General features: G+C 40.6%; 1 protein-coding gene across 1 annotated transcript in view; it reads left to right on the top strand.

Moving 5' to 3' along the window:
- Positions 1–23,181, top strand: part of slc12a8 (solute carrier family 12 member 8) — a 131,701-nt gene that overhangs the window by 36,124 nt on the left and 72,396 nt on the right. Inside the window, exons 3-5 of the mRNA XM_080199238.1 lie at positions 1,054–1,200; positions 9,314–9,505; positions 12,598–12,829. Of these exons, the coding sequence (XP_080055364.1) occupies positions 1,054–1,200; positions 9,314–9,505; positions 12,598–12,829 (571 nt within the window). The remainder of the gene's footprint in view (positions 1–1,053; positions 1,201–9,313; positions 9,506–12,597; positions 12,830–23,181) is intronic.

The following is a 23,181-nucleotide window of genomic DNA, read 5'->3' as shown; positions in this document are numbered from 1 at the left end:
AACCGGACATATACTTAAGCCCTAAACCTTTCAGATATTCATCACTTTAGCCCAATAGGCCTCAGGTATTTCCATGGTATATGTATCAGGTTGGATAACTCCTTAGCTCCAACTCTGATCTAACTTCCATGCTATTATAAAGCAAGAGATATTTAAATTTGATAATGATCATAAGATCTAAAAAGGTGACATGTTTGGTTATATTGCAATATGCATTAAAATTTAAAAAAGCATAGACTTTACAACTCATTGTGCAGTCAAGATGTATTAATGCAATCTTACAAAGCATGAAGATACAAATATATTTTCTCTTGTATGAGCTGTTTTATTGCAATCAAGCAAATATTTTTAAGGATAGAAAGTTTGTGAAATGAGAAATAACACACAAATTCAAATGGAAATGTAGCTACTTATTTTTGAATGAGGATAGTCTGAAGTCCTGAGGACAAAGCGAGGTCACAGTCAACAGATGTTTAATGCAGTTCAGTATCAACACAATACGTCAGCAGCTTATGGCAATCAAAATGAAACCCCATAAAATAGGCTGTGAGCATATTTGCAAAATGTTTACATTAGTACTAATTTGGATAATTAGATATTAATAACTGAATTAGTATCCTACTTTTACAATGTTATAAACTATTTTAACACTGTCATTCGTAGAAACCTGCTATAAACATCCTTCAATATTTCAATGCCCATGCATCGAATGACTAGTTGACATTTAATCACTCAGCTAAATCCTAGTTGATAATAGTAAGAATATGTTCCACTTTCTGTTCCAAGATATGAATTGGATATGAACATAATTAAAAAATAATAATTTAGATTACTTAAAGTCAAGTTAGAAAATTACATATGCAAGTTTGCTTTTGTTAAGATTCTTCTTCATACGTTTATTTGATCCCATTTATGAAGGCCTTGGGACAAATATTGCTACCAGGATTAACTTGAATGGATTCCATTTGTTTGTCCTCTTGATTTTTATTTGTCCTTTAGAATCACGATATGATCATTAGGATACTAATTGTAAATTGATTATGCACCAAACAGGTATCCCAGTCCCATGTAAAGCCTTGGTGGAAAGTTAAGATTTTTGTCTGGGAGCCAGTGCTATTTGGAACATGGGATGGAGTATTCACAACTTGCATGATCAACATCTTTGGAGTGGTTCTGTTCCTGCGGACTGGGTGGCTTGTGGTAAGTTTATTTTTGGTTATATTTACGTCATTGTTGGCTTCAAGAAACTGAAATTTGAAATGAGGTGTTTTACTTTTCACTGATATTGGACCGCTTAATCTGTTTCTGTAAAATTCCATGTGTGTTAACTTTGCATCTCTTAATCTATTAAAAATAAATGGGTTTGCAACAGTATTTAAAAAGTACGTGAAGGAACTTTACAGACAACCTTAACCAACATGAGAACAGAAGAAATAAACCTGAAAGTGTTTAAAAAGCTACTGACTGAAACTTGCTGTAGATAGGAAGTTTAAAAAAAATCAGTTGACTAAATTGTTTAAATTTTGATAATTTTTATGGAGATTGACTCAATTTTATGCAATCAAATTGTTAGTTTATTTTACCTTCAAGTTTAATTTGTTCATTTTTCACTTGTATAAAGTTACAAGGTAAACTTATAATCATAGAATCCATACAGTGCAGAAGGAGGCCATTTGGCCCATCAAGCCTGCACTGATGATGATCTCACCCAGGCCCTATCCCCATAGCTCCACATATTTACGCTGCTAATCCCTCTAACATTAAGGGACAATTTAGCATGGCCAAGCAACCTAATCCACACGTTTTTGGATGGATTGGATGGGATGAAATTGCAGCATCCGGAAGAAACCCACGCAGACATGGGGAGAACATGCAAACTCCATACAGTCACCCAAGGCCGGAATTGAACCCCGTTCTCAGTACTGTGAGGCAGCAGTGCTAACCACTGTTCCACCGTACTGCCCCTTGTGTTCACAAACATTATTATATTTATACATTCATTTTTTCAGTTTGCCTTGTTTTTATATTAGATTTACAATAGTTTAATTTTTTAAAGTATTTTAAACAGCTGGTGAACAGTAGGGGTGGTGAATTGTTAATTTTGCTCTACAATTAGAATCAGAACTTAAAAGGTGGAAAGGACATTGTGAACCAAGGAACTAAAGATTGCAGCAAAACCTCGTACCTCTTACACAGTTTCCTGATACTCTTATGATTGGTTTAATTGTTTCTGTAATCAGGGCAATGGAGGTAGTAAGTGTTTCTAATTAACTTATTTGCTTTTAAATGACTGATGTCAGTTTGATGGTTTGCCATTATAAGAAATTTCAACTGATGCCTGCCTTCTACAAATAGGCTTACTCAGGAACGAGACTGAGGGAGTGATCTTACCAAAATTTCTAAGTGCTGAATGAAAGTGAAAACAGAAGAGAATTGGACCGGTTTTTTGGGCGAATTAAAAATTGAAACTTACCACAGTCTGAGGGAAAAATCTCTTCCTTGCCAGAAGGTGGTAAGGGAGGGGGCGCGGGGGCAGGGGATGGGGGGGGGGCTGCGCAGTGCGGTGGCAAGCTCGCCCAACAGCTAGCAGCTTACAGCAGCTCAACACCTCTTTGTTGAGAACAGAGATCTATCACTGCCTCTCCCCGGCTATAACTAGTCTCCACAGCTGACCGTTTCCCCCCACCCTGCTGTTGATGCCCTGTGCAGCCGATTTCACTACCTCACGCATGGGCCAATTGCACCCCCGTCCCCATGTGGACTAGACAATTGTTAGTTGCAGAGTGTGCAGCGTTCTTCAACCACTGATTCTGGTTACAGAATGAACACTGTCCCTCTACCTAAGGCCCCACCCTTTGCCTGCTCCCAGTAGGCCAGCCCCCTCAGGCTTTGCCCCTTGGCACTGCCCATAGCCTAAGCTGACAGTGCCAATGTGCTTGGTGCACAGTGCCAGGCTGGCAGTGCCCAAGGAGCACCCACCTGCCCCTGAACTCCAAGGAGGGCCTCAGTGACCTCCAGTCCTACCAGCAAAGCCATCACTACACGTACCCATTGATGGGGACCATATGCGATCCTTGCCAGTGAGGATTTTCACTGACAAGGCAAATTAGCCCAGGCGATTATGTCCTGAGCTCACTTGTAGGATGCAAGCCTGATGTTGCTGGATATCTGGTGCCAGTAAAACAGTGAGAGGCAAGCAATGGGGTGAGAAGGTAAATTTGCCCCCATAGTCTGATAAAGATTTTGCATTTAAGCACTATTTATGTAGAAAACATCCTAAGGAGTTTCACAGGAGCATAATCAGAAAAAAATTCACATGAAGCCAAAAACAAAGGAGCAATTAGGAGGGATAACTAAATGCTTGGTCAGACTTTACATGCACCTTGAAGAAGAGAGAATGATATAGAGATTAATAGATAGGGAATTCATGTTTAAGTTACTGAAGGAAGGCTGCCAGTGATGATGCAAAGTGATTGGGAGCCGCAGGAAAGGCCAAAGCTCGGTGGCATCCTAGTACGTGCAAAACCTGATGTTATGTCTTTGGATGATGTTACCAAACGGAAATATTTGGATGCAAATTGGGAGGGGAACAAGGACAGGTGCTTGGTGGCCTCCAAATGTAACATTGTGGAAGTTAGAAGAGAAACATTCCAAGAAAGCCTCCAATTACGACTGGAGAGATAAGAATGGCACAAGGTAAAGGCAGTCTTACTTGAGTGAAAGAAAATTGTGAAGAGTGAGGAGAGATAGTGTATAGGTGGACAAGCAGATGGGAGGAATGTAGCAGTAGAGTAGCAGTTAAACAGATGGTTACAATCTCAGTGACGAATGAGTTCTGCTCACTTGTTTGAGTAACATCTAAATCTTTAGCACCACTTTTTGACTTTTGCTAAGTGTGATCGTAGTAAAAATCTGCAATGTATTAATTTGGTACCAACCCTGTTAATAGAATGATGGGGTTAGATGATACACTTTTTATATCCAATATTCAAATAGTTTTCCTTGCAGTTTTTAATGAAAGGGCAAAATATCTGAATGGTTGCTTCTCATCCTCTTTGCTTTCTGTTATGTGAAGGATGAAAGTCAATAGTTTTAGTAATCTTGGAATTACACATTTTGGTTTGCTTTTCCAGTTTTAATTAATCTGTACATAATTCAGATATCATGACCATAGATCTTTGGAACGCATTTAACACAATGTGACATCCTTTCATGTGAAATGCAATAAATATTAAAAATAGTTCTTTTAAAACTATTTCCTATTACCAAAGTCTCTGACATGTAATATGAGCTCAAATTTCTTTACATTGTGCTAAAGATTAAACCATGAATTATTATATGCTAACTATTCTAGCTTTATTACAGACAGGAAGATTGAACCAGCTGGGGCTCTTAAGAAAAGATGAAGGTGACCTGATAGAAATCTAAGGTTATGAAAGGATTTGACAGGGTAGATGCACAAAATATGTTTCCACTTGTGGACAAGAGCAGAACCAGAGGCTATAAATGTAAGCTAGGCACCACTAAATCTTATCGGAATTTCAGAAGAGATTTCCTTAACAGCGTGCTTTGAATGTGAAATTCACTGCCACTTCAGGGAAAGTTATATAAACACTGAAGAAGAAAGGAATTGAGGATAGTTGATGGCATTAGATAACGTAGGATGGAGCAAGCTTGTGTGGAACTGAAACATTGGCGTGTACCTAGTGGACAAAATAGTCTGCTGTTGTGCAGAAAATCATTTGTAATACCAGTACCTTCACAATCTCAATCACTTCCTTTTGAAATGTTATTTATTTTCTAATTATTTTCATCATTCACCACTTTTTAGCAGATGATAATTTGAAAGTGGTCAGAGCAAACCAATTTTACCACAAAAATAGAGGTGGGACAAATTGATAAGTGTCTTTTATTGGAATTGAAAAACACAAAACTTGACCAGCTCTGTAATACTGTATTAAACTTGAACTTGTATTTATATAATCTCAGTACATTCCAGAACTCTTCAAAGACAACAGGGTTTCCTCTAAAATGTTGTCATTGTTATTAAACAGCAGTGCAATAAATGACCCGATGAACTGTATTTTGGGTTTTGCTGAGGCATTGATATTGTCTAGGGCATGCCTATTATGGTGCTTTCTGGAACGTTACCGGACGTGCCAAACCCACAAACTTGTAAATCAAGAGATAAATCTCTTTTAAAAATAAAATCAAGCAATTGGGCATAAAAGTCATGGGTTGCTTTTTCACAAATAAGCTAATGTAGATTGACAGTTGGTGTAGAAATCTAATTAGTGGTTTATTTAATCTCTAATAGTTGGAGTCCTATACAAAAATGATTCTATAAATGCTTTATAAAAGACTTTCAGAAACATCCTATCCATTATCTCCACATGTGTTAAAGAATGATCTTCCTTTCCCCACAGTCACTATTGCTTGAAACAGTTGGAATGATCTCTGTCCTATGTGCCCCAGCTTAATGCTTTAAAACATTAACAATAGAAATACGCTCACCTACAATGTAGTAACTGTTATCACTTCAAAATATGGTAGTGGCAGTTAAGTTAATACAAACATATGATGACAGCTGACAGATAAAGATCCTTGTCTAACTTATATAAATGAGTCACTCTCCAATGTTTAAATGTAAAGTTTTCAATGATCTGGATCAATGACAAGTTTAAATCATTATTATGATTTACAATATAAATTTTATTTATTAGTATCATGAATAGGCTTGCATTTAACACAGCAATGAAGTTACTGTGAAAATGCCCTCTTTGCCCTGCTCCAGCACCTGTTCGAGTACACTGAGGGAGAATTTAGCATGGCTAATACACCTTCCCAGCATGTCTTTCAGACTGTGGGAGGAAACTGGAGCACCCGAAGGAAACTCACAATCTCACGGGGAGAACATGCAAGCTCCACACAGACGGTGACCCTAGCCAGGAATTGAACCTGGGTCCCTGGCTCTCTGAGGCAGCAGTGCTAGCTACTGTGCCACTCCATATCTTGAAACAGTTTCACATAGCAAATGGATGTGGTCATGCAGAATAATGGATGTGGAATGAAAAGTCTAGTTATGCTGCTCTTTTAGTACCAATTTATCACTTGAAACTTTATAGTAATCCTAATACAGGATACACTGCAAAGTGATTTGAATTGAAGTGTGCAGAACAGTGGATGCAAAGTAGGAGAGGAAAGTTTAAAATAGAGTAGGTTCATCAATGGCCTGTCTTTCATCATAAAATCAAAAGTGGGAATATTCACTGATAATCCACACTGTTCAGCACCATTTGTGACTGAAGTAATCCATGTCCATTTGCAGCAAGATATGGGCAGTTTTCAGGCTTTGGTTGGTAAGTGGCAAGTGCCACTGTACTTGTGCCACACAAGTACCAGGCAATGACCATGTCCAGCAGGAAAGAATCTAACCATCACCTTTTGACATTCAATAGCACCACCATTGCTAAATCCTGCACTATCAACATCCTGAGAGTTATCATTGACCAGAAACTGCAAATGGACTTGCCATGTAAGTGCTATGACTATGGGGATGGGTTAAAGGCTAGAAATCCTGTGGCAAATAACTCACCTGCTGATTCTCCAGAGCCTGTCCATCATTTACAAGGCACAAGTTAAGAGTGTGTTAGAATACTCTTCACTTGCCTGGATTAATGCATCTCCAACAACATAAGAAGCTTGACACCATCCAGGACAAAGCAGCCTGTTTGATTGGCACCCCATTCACAAATATTCATTCCCTCTATCGCTAATGCCTAACAGCAGCAGTGTGTATCATCTATAAGATGCACTGCAGGAACTTGCTGAGGCTCCTTAGACAGCATCTTCCTAACCCACAATCACTACAGTCTAGGAAGACAAGGGCAGCAAACACATGGGAACACCAACACCTGCAAGTTCCCTCCAAGCCACACATCATCCTCACTTGGAAATATATTGCCGTTCCTTCACTGTCACTGGGTCAAAATCCTGCAATCTCTCCCTAACAGCATTGTAGCTATATCACATGAGATGGCAGTGGTTCAAGAAGGCAGCTCACCACCATCTTCTCAAGGGCAATTAATGAAGGGCAATAAATGCTGATCTAGCCAGGAATACAAACATCCCATGAAAGTTAATACAAAGTGGAAGGGACAATAGAGAAATGTGCTTTAAGTATTTTTATTTAAGAGACAATGGAGAGAACCAAATAGAAAGGGGACAACTGCAGGAGCCAAATGATGGACTTGTGTCTGTGTTATGCTTCAGTTATATTCAGATATAAAACATGAAATGAGAGTCTGTAAGTATTCCTTAGAAAGAATTAGCCCACCAATGATATAGCACCATAAACACTGAGAGTTTGCAGTGGTAGCTGGGTTAGTTACGCAAGCCATAAGATCACAATAGTGAAGGACTGAAAAACAGTAAGATTTTGGTGCTTGAGGACTGAGGGAAACATGCAGGAATTTGAAAATTAGTCAAACTGTAGGACCTGCGCCAAGAGAGAAAGGTTAAGCTCTGATCGTATGCCCTCCACCTCCTCTGCTCCACTCAGCTCCGTGTTTTTTAACATGAATGATTAACATTTTTTTCAAAGAGCCAGTCACAACTTTAGGACCTTGCAGAGCTGTTCACTGTAGCCAAATGGCTTATCAGAGACGTCACAAGTGATGCTGGATGTTACTGACAAATGGCATATCTCTAGATCATCCTATGGGACTTGTGCGTGTGTTATGCTTCAGTTGTATTCAGATATAAAACATGAAATGAGGGTCTATAAGTATTCCTTCAAAAGAATTATCCCAATAATGATATAGCACCATAAACACTGGAGAGTTTGCAGTGGTAGCTGGGTTAGTTATGCAAGCCATAAGATGACAACTGTTTTGATTTGATTTATAATTGTCACATGTATTAATATATGGTGAAAAGTATACCCTATTTAGGGGAGAAAACAAGAGAGTGCAGAATGTAGTGTTACAGGCATAGGTAGGGTGTCAAGAAAGATCAACTTTAACCCAAACTGCTTAAAGGCTGAAATGATGGAAATAGACATGAGGTAACTTAGAATATAAAGTAGAGAAACAGACATTTGTGCTCCACTCAGATCTCCCTCATCATACCAACCATTCTCATCAAACTCTACGAGCATAACCCTCTTTTCATTTCTCTCTCACATGCTGATCTAGACGCCCCTTCAATTCATTTGTACTATTTACCTCAACTATTTCCTGTACTAGCATGTTTCACATTCTCTCTATTCAGTGAATACATTTCTCCCAAATTCTTGGTTTGATTTCCTTACATTGATGTTTTTGCTTTTCCCCACAAGTGGAAACTATTCTATCATGACCCTTCAGAACTTTAAAGATCTCATTTGATGTAGGCACACTCACAGTGCTGTTAGGAATGACGTTCCACAATTTTGACTCAGCGATAGTTGACCTGTGGTCAAAAATGTAAGGAATCAAATTACAACAGACGACAAGTATTGTTTCCCCTAAATTTATCGTGTTTGCCGCATTTTTAGGAACAGGAAGAAATACCTCTTCATACCTATGATTTAGTTGGGAATGCAATGCTCATCAAATTAAGGTATATAAGATGATAAAAGGTATGGATAAAGTATCTGTGGAATGGATGCTTCCTCTTGTGGGGCATTCTAGACGAGAGGTCATAGTCTTAGGATTAGGGGTAGTAAATTTAAAACAGAGTTGAAGAGAAACTGCTTCTCCCAAAGGCTTGTGAATCTGTGGAATTTGCTACCCCAAAGTGCAGTGGATGTTGGAACAGTGAGTAAATTCAAGGAGGAATTAGGCAGATTTTTAATTGGTAACGGGTTGAAGGGTTATGGGGCGAAGGCAGGAAAATGGGGATGAGTATATCACGCATGATCGAATAGCAGAGCAGACTCAATGGGCTGAATGTCCTATTCTGCTCCTATATCTTAAGAAATCATGAGCTCCCCCAAAGTTATCACTGCTCACTGTATATTAGGAACATGGAGATGTGGCCATTCAGTGACGTCATGGCTGATCTTTAGAAATTACATCCCTGCATTCACACCCCTACCAACTTCCTCGCAGCACAGATACATGACTGACCAATTGATTAGATTTTCTGTATTGTCTTTGAGGAGAGTTATTTGTCTGTAAGCCTATGAGTGGTGCCACCAATGGTTCCAGAAGAATGTTCGTATGTTGTTAATAAAATTAATATGTACCTATGGCTGTGAGGTATGGTTCAATTTATCATGAAATTCCTGAGTGATGTCAAATTACTGACTATTGTAGTTTTTCAATCTCAGGGAAATACCGGTGTCCTACTGGGAATATTTATGGTGACCCTGGTTATCTTGGTTGCTCTGGTGACGGTTCTATCTGGAATTGGCGTGTTGGAGAGGTGCAGTCTGGGAAATGGTGGTGTATATTCCATGCTTTCTACAGTCCTGGGAGGTCGAGTAGGAGGAACCTTTGGATTTCTCTACGTGTTTGGACAGGTAATCAAGACTTCAGGTTTTTAATGAAACATTTTAGAGTTCTGTTTGCTTCTGTACCATGATTTAAACTGCCTCTCTTTGTGAAGGCCCAGCATCATTAGTGTGCAAGTCCTGTAGATGGTATTCAGTCATTGTTGCAGGTTTGCTATTGAATTCCCAGCAGTGCCCATAACCACTTAATGACTGGGTACATAAAAGTCTATTTATGGCAAATCCATTGTGCAAAAGGATTAGTCACACAGGCTCTTTCTGGCAATCTGGTGATTCAAATCGTTGGAAAATCCAACAATATCTGCTGGACCACCTGGAAGTGTATTTACAGAGAAACTACTTTAGTAATTCCTTGCAATGCTTCCTCCCAAACAAAGAACTGAATTTACTGTCCATCTGCATGAAAATGTGAGCAGAGTATGGAAGTGCAACCCTGAATCTAACCTCTGCCAATTTTGTAGGTGGGAAGGGGGGGAGGCATGGGGGGGGGCGTGCAATGATGGGGCCTGTTTATAAATGGTATATCTATGATCCCTGAAGGTTGCTGCTTCCACTTGTGTGATTTTGGTGAGGTAGGTTTCTGCAATCTGAAGTGTGCAGATTAGAATTTGGAGGAGTAGTTTTGAACTTTGTTTGGATAGCTTGGGCATCCTTCTGGAGAGGTAAGGCCCATCTTTGGATATAATGCCAGCCACCATTGGGAGAGGTATGGCATCCTTTGGGGTAGTTTAAGCACCCTTTGTGATTGTTAAAAGTAGATCTGAATGTGCGTATCTTTTTTAAGAAAGTGCAGAAATTCATTGGAACTGTCAAGCCTTCACATGTCTCGTAGATTCCAACAGTGCAGATGGAGGCCATTTAGCCCATTGAGTCCGTACTGACCATAACTCCACCCAGATCCCACCCCCATAACCCTGCTCATTTACGCTAGCTAGTCCCCTTGACATTAAGGGGCATTTTAGCATGGCCAATCCACCTAACCCACATGTCTTTGGTCTGTGTGAGGAAACCGGAGCACCCGGAGGAAACCCACACAGACACATGGATAACCCAAGCCGGGAATCGAACCTGGGTCCCTGGATCTGTGAGGCAGCAGTGCTAACCACCTGTCTCATGGAGGTGATGTGCCTGTCTTCTAATCCTGGCTACCTCAAGGAATGAAAACCCGACTTTCCAGATCTCCTCCTCTGGGTCGGGTTGGTGGAGCAGGGAAATGTCCTGACCCTGTGCTCTTGACCCAAGAGCAAAAATCCAAGTCAAAGTTTTATTTTAGTATCTGCCTTAGTTAGCTTAACCTGGCATGGATGGCCCATCATAAGCTTTCCCAACAAAAGAAAATTGCAATTGGTGTTGTCTATTCACAAGGGACATTGGGACATTGCTGAAGCACTTAAACCATGGAATGGATTCACAAGACACAGCCATGGAGATGGCATTGTCCTGCCACCATTACCTGGTACAGGTTTTTTGCAGTCATTTAGCTAATTTCCAAGACTCAGTGGATGAATGACGAACAACACCATGGTCATTATTCCATCCACTTTCCCTCTTGTCACTCATCTCTCAGGATGCATCCTCACAGTTGAGCCTTGGCAATGTCCCTCTTACCATCTCAGGCCTGCTGCCACTGCCTCAGGCCTGCTCCTACCAGCTTTACTGTGTGCACATTGTGTTTCAGATTAAACATAAGACCAAAATCCAACTTGAGTGGAAGCAGCTGCTGATTATATGGGCAGCTGCACCCATAAAATGCGCGTATGCAAACCCTGGCCCAGGCCCATTCCTGCTTCTGTGAAAATGGTAGGTGCTGTGTTTAGGGGCAGGACCTCCAATTTTAGGATGGAATCTGCCATTTTTGCTATGATGGAAGAAATCATTGTCAATCATTAATACAATTTGTCACTTTCATGCGCAATTAAAGAATAGGGAAGGATGGAGTAAACAGCATCTTCATGAGTAAAAGCTCATCACAGAATAGCCAGGGTTTGAGTGGTAAAACAGGCATGAAGGGTTGAATAGCTGACTCATATTCCTGTTCCTGTGACCAGCAACAGCAGCGAGTTAGTCATTTTTTTTACTGGCCACTCGGTATGTGAAACGTGTTGGATTGAGGTAATCTAATTCAGGGGAGTTGTTTATAATGATTGTACTTAAGTTTTATTCCACTTGAATGTTGCCTTGTATTGACTGCTTGTAGACTAGCATTATTGGTTGAGGGAAGTGTGAGATTATGTCTGTTCAGTACTTTTAAATTTCTTTATTCTTTCATGGGGTTGTCGGCGTCATTGGCGAGGTCAGTAATTGTTGCCATTTATTTGAATCATCATGTCTGCTGATAAAGCTGTTCCTGGCAGTCATCCAATGAGGCAGCACAGAAGGAGGACATGCCCCATCATTTCTGTGCCAGCTCTTTTGTAAAGCTACCTTATCAATCCCAGTCCCCTGTTCTTTCCCCAGAAGCTCAATGTTTTTTATTCCCCTTCAAGTATTTATCCAACTTCCTTCCGCATGTTGCGATTGAATCCGCTTTCAGGCAGTGTATTCCAGGCCACAATAATTTTTGTGTAAAACAATGCTTCCTCTTGCCACTCCCTTTTTTTTTGCCAATCACCTTAAATCTCTGACCTTTGGTTACGCACCCATCTGTCACAGGAAACTGTTTCTCCTTATTTACAAGTGTCTAAACCATTCATGATTTTGAACACCATCAAATCTTCTCTGCCGTTAAGGAGGACAACTCCAGCTTTTCCACAAACCTGAATTCTCTCATTGCTGCAGCCATTTTAGTTAATCTCTTCTCTGCTTGCTCCAGGGCCTTGGCATCCTTCCTCTGGTGTCCAGAGTTGGAAGAAACAAGTTCCTACTGAGGCTTAACCAGTCACCTAACTTTAGATTTCAAGCTTGTGCCTTAATAACAACACCTTATATTTACATTGCACCTTTTAAAGTAATAGAATATCAGGATCAATAACCAACATTAAAAAGGGTAGAGGATTAGCACGCTATTTACTTTACTAGGCAACTGTCCATCATAAAAGCCAGCAAACAATGTTAACAAGATGTGCTTCTGATGACAAAGATAAAATAGTGCTCTCTTTCAGTGTGTTGCAGGTGCTATGTATATCACCGGTTTTGCTGAATCCATTGCTAACTTGTTGAACCTCAGTAACATCTGGGCAGTCCGGGGAATTTCCATTGCGGTGCTGATAGGATTACTGGGAATTAATCTTGCCGGAGTCAAATGGATCATTCGGTTTCAGCTCTTACTATTAGCCTTGCTGGCTGTCTCCACAATGGATTTTGTTATTGGCACTTTCACACATCTGGATCCTGGTAAGAAAATACATTTGTCAGCAGCAGTTTGATAAATGGTGGCTCTTTACATGGCTAAAATCTTCAGAGAGATTGGTCTTACTGCTCATGTAGTGCACTGTGTCTCAATCAGTGGCAGTCATAAAATGTTGATTGTAATGGAGGCAAATAAATTATTGGAATTCCTCCTTTTGTTGCTTATGCACTGATATAATAACAAACATTCTTTATTTATTCTTTCATGGGATGAAATAACACTAGCAAGTTATTGCCCTTGAGAAGGTAGTGGTGAGCTGCTTTCTTGAACATAAATATGCTTAGAATTTCCCTGTCACTCAATAGGAAGTTTTTACTTCTCCAGTTTAAGCCCCCCTTTCTTTATGTTTGGCTTGGTTGCATTCATTTTCTGTCACATTTATTTATTTATTTTTCTCACCTCTCCTACAGAACAAGGATGTGACTATGCTTCCCATGTTACTTGCTTTAGTTAAAAGGTTGAGCAGATTCGAGACCTAGTCTTTTAAACTGCTGACAGAGTCATTATAATCAATAGTTGATTGGCCTGTGGAAACACCGATTTTATTTTTGGGTGAAGTTCCAGCAGGACAATAGTTCCACACACTATTCCGTACCTGCCTCAACCCTATCCCATTTTCTTTGGTTCGAGCTGTCAGCGGATCCTTGCTATGTGCTACTGAAGGGTGAAGGAACACACCACTGCAGCCCCTGAAAATCCAACAAGGGAAGTAAGGTAGTGGAAGATTTGAATAATATCTTCCAATAAAGGCCTCGGCTGAGGCTTCCAGCAAATAAGTATTTCTGACAGTCTGAAGAGAGATGGCACCTCATCAAGGCGGCTTCCCTCCAATGGGATATTGACAGTTACTTCCCTGGCAAGTCACCACATCTCAGGAAGTTGAAGGTAGTTGTGGCATGTGGTGATGTATTGGTTTCAGAGGGAGCAGGAAGAAGGAAATGCTGCTTGAATGGTCAACCATGCGACATACCTTATCACCCAAAATTCCTGACATTTCTTTCTAAGATCAGAGTTGAATACCCCTCACTATGGTTTTTCTTCTGCTTTTTTAAGCCACTCCATTTTATGACAACAATAAACAATTCAAGGCATTTTATGGTCGGGCCTGTTTTGAACAGGCACCATTTAATGTGTGTCAATTGCCATTAAGTCTTGAGTGTCACTCTGAGGGCTTAGTCTTTTCTGTGACAAATTTTGATTCGGAAATTCTGCAATCACTTTTGCTGCCTCTGACTGTTCATAACTAGAATTATTCCTCCTGTATCTTTTCTTGCATCACTTTGTTTCTGAACTGGCTCACAATTAAGATCAGAGGTTTTATTCAAAGCAATCATTCCTGAATTGTGGCATACTATCCGAGATTGTAGAAAAACAACATTTCCCAATTTAAATCTATATTTTTAATGAGAATTTTAGGAAAATTATAGTCAGACAAAGCCTCTTCATCAAAGAACAATTTAAATTTACCTTATGCAATGAGAAAAACACACACTTTCCATCAACTCCCTGTATTAATACATTCTAATCCATCCCTGTCTATTCCCAAACAGACATGGCCGAGGGACCTGCCAACCATAGTGCAGAGGAATCTTTACTTGAGGAAAAAGAAAGACATATTGTAAGAATTTAGAAAGTGAGGTGGGGGAAAGTATTATCAAGGCCTGGGAAAAAGCTTCCAACTGTTGACCCTATCTATACCCCTATAAACTTCTATCAGCTTGCCCCTCAGCCTCCGTCTTTCCAGGGAGAAGAATCTCAAATTATTCAATCTCCCCTCGTAGGTAATATCCTCCATACTGGGCAACATCCTGGTAGACCTCTTCTGTAGTCTCACCAAAGTCTCCACATTCTTCTGGTGGCATGGCAATCCGAATTGGACACCATATTCCAAATCTGCTAGGAGAGTTGATAGGCTAATTGAAGAAATTATTTGACAGACTATTCCCAAAAGTAGACGGAGAAGTCAGGGAAGTTGGAGATGGACCATGTGAAGGCAAACAAAAGGCAGAAATTAGGAAGAAACTCGAAGCAGTTTTTCAATTTGGGATGAGAGTTGTGGCAGCAGGTGAGAAAGGTGGTGAAGAAAACATATGGCATGCTTGCCTTCATTGGCCAGGGCATCGAGTATAAAAGTTGACAAATTATGTTACAGTTATAAAAACCGTTGGTTGGGCAGATTTGGAATACTGTGTCCAATTCTGATCACCATTCCACCAGAAGAATGTGGAGGCTTTGAGAGTACAGAAGAGGTTTACCAGGATGTTGCCTATTATGAAGGATATTAGCTATGAGGGGAGATTGAATAATTTGGGATTGTTGGAAAGACAGATGCTGAGAGGTGACCTGATAGAAGTTTATAAAATTATGAGGCGTATGGATTGGGTGAACAGTTGGAAGCTTTTTCCCAGGGCAGAAATGACAATTACAAGGGGGCACAAGTTCAAGATAAGGGGGGAAAGGTTCAGTGGAGATGTGTGGGGGAAGGTTTTTACACACAGGATGGTGGTGGCCTGGAGTGCACTGCCAAGTGAGGTGGTTGAGGCAGATACATTAGTGATATTTAAGACTTATCTGGATAGACACATGAACAGATGGGCAATAGAAGGATACAGGTGGTTGATCTAGATTGGCGCGGCTTGGAGGGCTGAAGGGCCTGTTCCTATGCTGTACTGTTCTTTGTTCGTTAGAGCTTGGAAATCTGAAACTGTTAAAATTACGTGTTGTCATCACCAAATACATCTGCCCCTCTCCTCACCTTTTAGCACTCTGAGGGAGCACTATAACCTCATCCGCTCTTCAGTCAACCAACTCCCTCCTCTATCCATGGCATCTGCCCATGCAAGCACAGGAGATGCAACATCTGTCCTGCTTCACACCATGTAGGGGCCCGAACACTCCTTGCATTGCGAAATGGTAGTTTAATACTTCTCCACTTAATTTAGTTTACTGTATTCACTGCTCCTTTTGCCTTGCACCTTCTGTCAGTTAACCTTTCATGTCTTCCACCCTATCACCAACTCCTTTTGGTCTTTCCTCCTCTTGCCTCTTTTCCTCCTTCTGTACAGGTAGCGGACCCCGTATCTGGGAACTTGGGACTGAACATATGTCGGATACACGGATTTTCTGGATTTTGGATCATCAGGGTTGGTGCGAGGGGATCAGCGCACCATGACCTGGATACACAGCATACCAAAAGTTATCCGTCCACCATCAACTCCAAAAGAGCTAATGGAGGAGAAAGCAGTGGGGAAATAGTTGCATTTGGGGCCATTGATGGAATCCTGTAAATCAACCCTTAGTTATTAAAGGATGTGACAGGCAGCAACAACTGACCTTGTTTTCAGGTCCTGCTTAAAACCTATTACATCTCCTAATTCTTTCTATTGCTGATGAAGAGCCATTGCTCTGAAACATTACTGTTTGTTCTCACTCCATAAATGCTGCCTGACCTGCCATGTATTTCCAGCACTATATCACTGGGTAGCATGGTGGCACAGTGGCTAGCACTGGTGCCTCATAGTGCCAGGGTCCCAGGTTCAATTCCCGGCTTGGATCACTGTCTGTACAGCATCTGCACATTCTCCCTGTGTCCACGTGTGTTTGCTCCCACAGTCCGAAAGACGTGCTGGTTAGGTGCATTGGCCGTGCTAAATTCTCCCTCAATGTACCTGAACAGGCACCGGAGTGTGGCGACTAGGGGATTTTCACAGTAATTTCATTGCGGTGTTAATGGAAGCCTACTTGTGACTAATAATTAAACTTTTCATAACCTCAGTGTCCACTTAAATACTTTTAATGTCTCTGTGTGACTATTCAAATGCACAATCTCCAATATCATTTAGTGGATGACCAGATATTATGAAACAGCCTAGATGTGAATCCTTGGTGAGGAAATCATGTGTAAAGGAAATGGCTGATAAAATCTGGGAGGGAAAAGTGCTGGAGCAAAGTTGTCTAATCGATAGAGCTTGAATGCTGCACACCCAGCACAGGCACAGCAATACATGTAGAATCCAGTTGAGGTCTCTGTTGCTCAGACCATTCCTCTTTTGATGAACTTTTTCGAGCTTTGTTATGTCTAGAGCGAAAAAACAAAATCAGGAACAGCCTTATCTAATGCAACCAATCACCAAAAGGAAATTGCGTCATTTGCTTTTTATATAAGACGTTATCATCTGGCACTAAAGAAATAATTCCAGGGCTTAAAATGCCTCTTTCAAAGAATAGAAGTTTCACTATGACTTGATTATCCAAGTTTGCATGTTTTTATTGGTAAACTCAGGTTACAGGGAATACTGATGAAGGAACTCTTATATCAAGTTTAAAGAAAACTCCTTGTTAAAGTAATGCTCTCCCTCAGGAGACTTGCGATTTATCTTTCTCCCTTAAACTCTTTTTTTCAAGCGTCAATGTATTTTTCATCTCATTTCTAGCTTGCTTTTCATTGAGGGAGAAGTAACTGTCTCAGCTCGTACATGGTTAGGAAGGATGTGGCTGTCAGTTAATGATGAGTTGCTGACCCTTGAGGGTGTCAGCTTTGCCCTGTTCTTTCTGTGGTGATTTCCTTGTTTAAAGTACATAGAGAAACTAATATTTCTGATAGGTCCCATTTCATGTCCCATGACAAACATGAAGTTTGGTAATTGCACGGTTGCTGGGTGTGATCGTCCAATGAAACCTACAGAATAGTTTTGAATGCAGTTTCAATTCTTGACATTTTGATGTCCTTTTCCTCATGGCAATTTTGGCAGTTTGCTAATGTCATACAGTTCACTTACTGTTGTATTACTATTTAAGTCAGGAACTACATTTAAATGTATACATTTTTCATTGATTGAAATGTAGCAATGTTTGGGGCAGAATTTTCCCATCCCACCCACCAGGGGAATTGTAGCAGGTGGAGGCAGACCATGCAAAGATCTGTTGATCTCGGGCAGGAATTTCCAGCCTTGGGGTGAGCGCAGCTGGAAAATCCCTCCCATTATCTTTGACTCTTCTCACGATGACTGACAGCATGCCTCTTCACACATGATTCATTCATAATTACACCACTCCCTATTATACACCCCTTTTTTGTTACCCAGTAGGATGCTTTGAACTACTGGATGCATCGAAAGGTTGCAGCACAGAACAAGGCTGTTTTCCACTTGACTTTCCATTTTGCCAGTTCTCTGCAAGAGCAAATTAGCAGATCCCACTCCTCAATAACCCAGTAAATTCTTTCTCCTCAGCTGCTTATCCAATTTCATTTTGAAAACCAAAATTGAATTTGACTCTGGCAGCGCATTAACCTAAACCACTCTCTGTGTAGAAAGATTTTTCCTCATGACATTGTTTGGACCTTTTGCCATTCACCTTATATTGGCGTCCTTTGGGTTTCAACTCTTCAGCCAGTGGGAGCACTTTTTCACTATCTATTGTGTTTAGTTCCCTCTGCATTTTGACCACCTCAATCAAATCCCCTCTCAGTCTTTGCTAAGAACAGCCCAATTTCTCTGATCTGACCATATTGATTTCACATAACTGAAGTCTCTTGTCCCTGGACCCATTCTGGTAAACTTTTTCTGCACCCTCTCTAAAGCCTTTCTATCCTTCCTGAAATGTGGTGTCCAGAATTAGACACAATGCGTCAGCTCATGCCAACAAGTGTTTTTAAAAGGGTTCGTCATAACCTTCTTGTTTTCATGCTCTATGCCTCTATTTATAAAGCTCAGGAATCTTTATGCTTATTTGCTCAACCTGCCCTGTCACGCCTTCTCTGTGTCAATGATTTCTGCACATGTACCGCAAGTCTTTCTGTTCCAAAGTGTATCACTTCACATTTCTCTGCATTAAATTTCATCAGCCAGGTGTCTGTCCATTCAACTGGCCTGTTTATGGCCTTTTGAAGTCTATAACACAGTTGACAACACTTCCAAGTTTTATTTCATGTAAAAACCATGACTGATCAGTGGAAGATCGATAAGTTGATGGAATGACCGGCAACGTTTGCTGGAATGGTTCCAGGGATGAGAGATTGCAGCTCTTTGGGTAGATAGTTTTCTGTTCTGCTTAGAAAACAGTAAGCTCATAGGGATTTGATAGAGTTGTTTAAAATATTGAAGGATTTCGATAGCTTGATAAAGTAAACCATTTCTAACAGGGTTAATAAACAGGAGACAATTCCTTCATAGGAGGTGAGATCAGTGGCATGACCAGATTTTGTTGTTCTTCCCCAATTGCACTTGAGAAAATGGTTGTGAGCTGCCTTCTTGAACCACTGCAGTTGATCTCTTATTGGTACATACCTGCGCTGCTAAGAAAGGAATTCCAGGATTTTGACTTGGTGACAGTGAAGAAATGGTAATATAAGTCAAGTTGGTGTGTGACTTGGAGGGAAACTTGTGGGGGGTGATGTTCCAATGCAGCTGCTGCATTTGCAGTCTGAGATGATGGAGGTTGTGGGTTTGGAAGTTGCTGTCAAAGGAAGCTTGGTCAGTTATCACGATGCATCTTGTATTATAGTATACACTTCTACTACTGTGTATTGGTGATGGTGAATGATTAAGGTGGCGGATAGACTGCTGATCAAGTGGGCTGTTTTACCCTGGATTGTATTGAGTTCCTACATTGTCTTTGGGGTCTATTCATCCAAGAAAGTAGAGAGTACTGCATCATACTCCTGACTTGTGCCTTGTAGAGAATGGACAGTGTTTGGCGAGTCAGGAGGTGAGTTTCTCACTGTATGTTCCCAGCCTCTGACCTAGTTTTGCAGCAAGTTTACTTATGTAGCTATTCCAGTTAAGTTCCTGGTGAATAGTAACTCCCAGGTTATAGATGGTGGAGATTTAATCAGTAGTATTGCTAATGAATATCAAGAGGAGATGGTTGGATCCTCCCTGTTTAGGAGATGGTCATTGCTTGGCATAAACTGTCATCCTCCATTGTCTCACTGTCTGTTGGGTTTAGCTGATGTGGCAGGATGTGATTCTCTACAATGCAGACTGAATACTGAAGGTAAATTGCATGCCTTGTATTACTTACTGACACCACTTTGTTACATCAGGGAACTCAATTCTAAAATAGATGGATAAAGAACACCTTTGACTCATAATTTGGAACATATAGATGGTTAAAAATAGTTGGGGCTTTCCATAATTTGCAAGTTTGGGGCAGAATATTTTACAAATAGATCTTTAGAGATCATTGTTAAAAAGGAAGCCAAGCCCAAATGGTAAACACTGGGAAAACAGCCGATATTGTTTAACTCATTGTGTGTTCACTCCAGCTGTGTAATGGTGATTATGTTTGACATCCAACTACAAGATTATCTGTTTAAAATCTTTACAATTTAATTGAAGATGAATTTACTATCGCAGCATTTACTTCGCAGTTGATTTTGTTTCAATTGCAGGAAATGCTCACAACAGGAAATTGCACTTCGTGTTTATCTGATCTCTCAAATGTTGATTAAGTCCATGAAATAAAAGATGTAATGATTTTGGGGCTCAGTAGTTTTCCAAATGCAACACCAGCTAGATGTGTATAATGAGGACCTGAACTTAAATCCCAATCACAGTAAAATTAATGAAAAGAAAATTGTTCTTGATCTGTGGGCCAAGCAGGCAAGAGCTTCTTTATTGCCTTGCCTATTTACCTATTAGAAGAAGGTGACGCTGCACCTTCTGCTTGAACTGCTCTCATCCATGTAGTGATGATATTCCTGTAATTATCCAATAAAAGGAATTAAAGGATTCTGACCCAGTAATAATGGAAGAGTAGAGATGTACTTCCATGTCAAGATGATGCATGTGTATCCGGTGGTTAGTACCTACGATGCAGGTAGTAGAAGAAGCGTATTTCATCTGATGGCAAGGACAACCCATTGAAGCAAACTACTTTTGTCAGTGGCAGTGCTTCCGCATACTGAAACTGATTGATTCAGCAATGATAAGGGATAGTACCTGGTTAGGTTTCTATAGCCTATTGCTAGAACAAGGAGTGCACTTACTCAGTCAACTATACAGGACCTCAACAAGATCAATTTAAATCGATCAACCAAATGAAATGCACCACTTCTGGTTTGGTTTAGCTTAGTTGGCTGGATAGCTGGTTAGCAACACCAACTGTGCGGGTTCAATTTCCAAGCTAGCTGAGGTTATTCATGAAGACCCTGTCCTGTCAACCTTGCCACTTGCCTGAGATGTGGTGATGCTCAGGTTAAATCACCACCAGTCAATGCATCTGGTCATCTGGGACTATGCTAACTTAACATTTACTTGTCATTTGTGGGAGAGAAAGAAGGGAGGAAGCATTGTGAAATAGATTATGACTGATTGTGATCAATACTGTGACTGGTCTAAAACTGTCCCACACTCCAAGATCTTCATGGTGTTGTAGGGTTCATATCGTATTTAAGCTATGCATTTTGCAGAGGTAGAGACAGTACCAATGTTGTAAACAATGTAACGTAGTTGCACTTTCAGTGTAGAAGTAGATGTTCTACAGTAATCTAAATGCTTCTTATCCAGCAGTGATAATACCACCAACCATATCATTAAATTGTTGATTTTATACAAATATTACTTACATTTTTAACTGTATCAGTTATCATTGAAGGTCATATTTTGATGCACATATGCACCTTTTTCTCTCTATACACTTTCCACATTAGTGGGTATGGATTGTAGAATTGTCCTGGCCAATCCCCTTTGGCAATCTCTCGCTAATAAGTCCGATCGTCCACCTAAGAAACTCTGTGTCATCGGTCATGGGTTCTGTGCGTCCTTGCGTAACTGATAAGCTCAAACTTAGAGTCACATTTCCGGGAGGTGGAATTGGCCCTTGAACTCGAGATCACTGATATTCCTTTCTCAGGCATCTTCCCTAGACCTCCTCTTGCCATCAAGTATTGTCAAAGAATTGCCTCCATTTAATCAGGAGGTTCCTCTTCTGATCAATGTTGTTCCAGGTGTTGACATGAATGTTGCCTTTCTTGAGGTAAGCCTTCAGGGTGTCTTTGAAGCACTTCCTTCATCCTCCTCTTGTTCAGGAGCCTTCCTTCAGCAGGGTGAAGAAGATTTCCTTTGGTAGTTGGCGAGAAGTTGCAGCTACTTAGCTTTCTCAGTCCACCATTGATTCATGACTTCTCTAATTCTTCTTTGTCCCTCCACGTTGCTATTTAATGAATTCTCATCTTTGCTTTCCTGGCCAATATTTCATCCCTCAATCAACATCACTAAAGCAGATTATTTGATTTGTATTTCATTGTTGTTTGTGGGATCTTGCTATGCATGAATTGGCTAATGTTCTACCTGGCATTACAACATTGACGACATTAAGAAGTAATTAAATGGTTGCAATGTGCTTTTACATAGGATAATTCAGTCCAACTAGTCCACGATGGAGTTTATGCTCCATTCAAACTGCTTCCCATCTTTCTTCATCTAAATCTACCATCGTAACCCTTTGTTCCCTCCTCCCTGAATGCTTGTATACCCTCTACTTAACCGCATCAATTTACTTAAAACTACTCTCTGTGATAGTGAGTTTCATATCATGCCACTCTTTGGGTATTGGTTGTGAAATGCACTTCCTTCTCTTTTCCATGTATAATGCAGATGGAATACAATGTGGAAAAGTGTGAAGATATGCATTTTGAAAGGAGGAATGGCGGCATAGACTATTTTCTAAATGGGAAAATGCTTAGGAAATCAGAAACACAAAGGGACTTTGGAGTCATTGTTCAAGACTCTCATAAGGTTAACTTGCACGTTCAGTCAGCAGTTAGGAAGGCAAATGCAATGTTAGCATTCATGTCAAGAGGGCTAGGAAACAAGAGCAGGGATGTACTTCTGAGATTGTATCAAGCAAACCCCATTTGGAGTACTGTGAGCAGTTTTGGGCCCCATATCTAAGGAAGACTTTGGAAAGGGTCCAGAGGAGGTTCACAAGAATGATCCTGGGGACGAGGAGCTTGTCGTATGAGAAATGGTTGAGGACTCTGGGTCTATACTCGTTAGAGTTCAGAAGGATGAGTGGGGGGGATCTTTTTGAAAACTTACAGGGTGCTGCGAAGCCTGGTTAGAGTGGACGGGAAGAGATGTTTTCACTAGTAGGAAAAACTAGAACCAGAGAGCACAACCTCAGACTAAAGGGACAATCCTTTAAAACAGAGATGAGGAGGAATTTCTTCAGCCAGAGAGTGGTAAATCTGTGGAACGGTTGGCTGCAGAAGGCTGTGGAGACCAGGTCATTGAGTGTCTTTAAGACAGAGATCAATAGGTTCTTGATTAATAAGGGAATCAGGGGTTATGGGGAAAAGGCAGGAGAATGGGGATGAGAAAAAAAATCAGCC

This window comes from Carcharhinus amblyrhynchos, chromosome 11 (assembly GCF_965287045.1).
Source record: "Carcharhinus amblyrhynchos chromosome 11, sCarAmb.v2.hapA, whole genome shotgun sequence".
NCBI classification, from domain to species: domain Eukaryota; kingdom Metazoa; phylum Chordata; class Chondrichthyes; order Carcharhiniformes; family Carcharhinidae; genus Carcharhinus; species Carcharhinus amblyrhynchos.
Note: the sequence above shows the minus strand (reverse complement) of the source record. Positions and strands in the feature narration are given on the sequence as shown.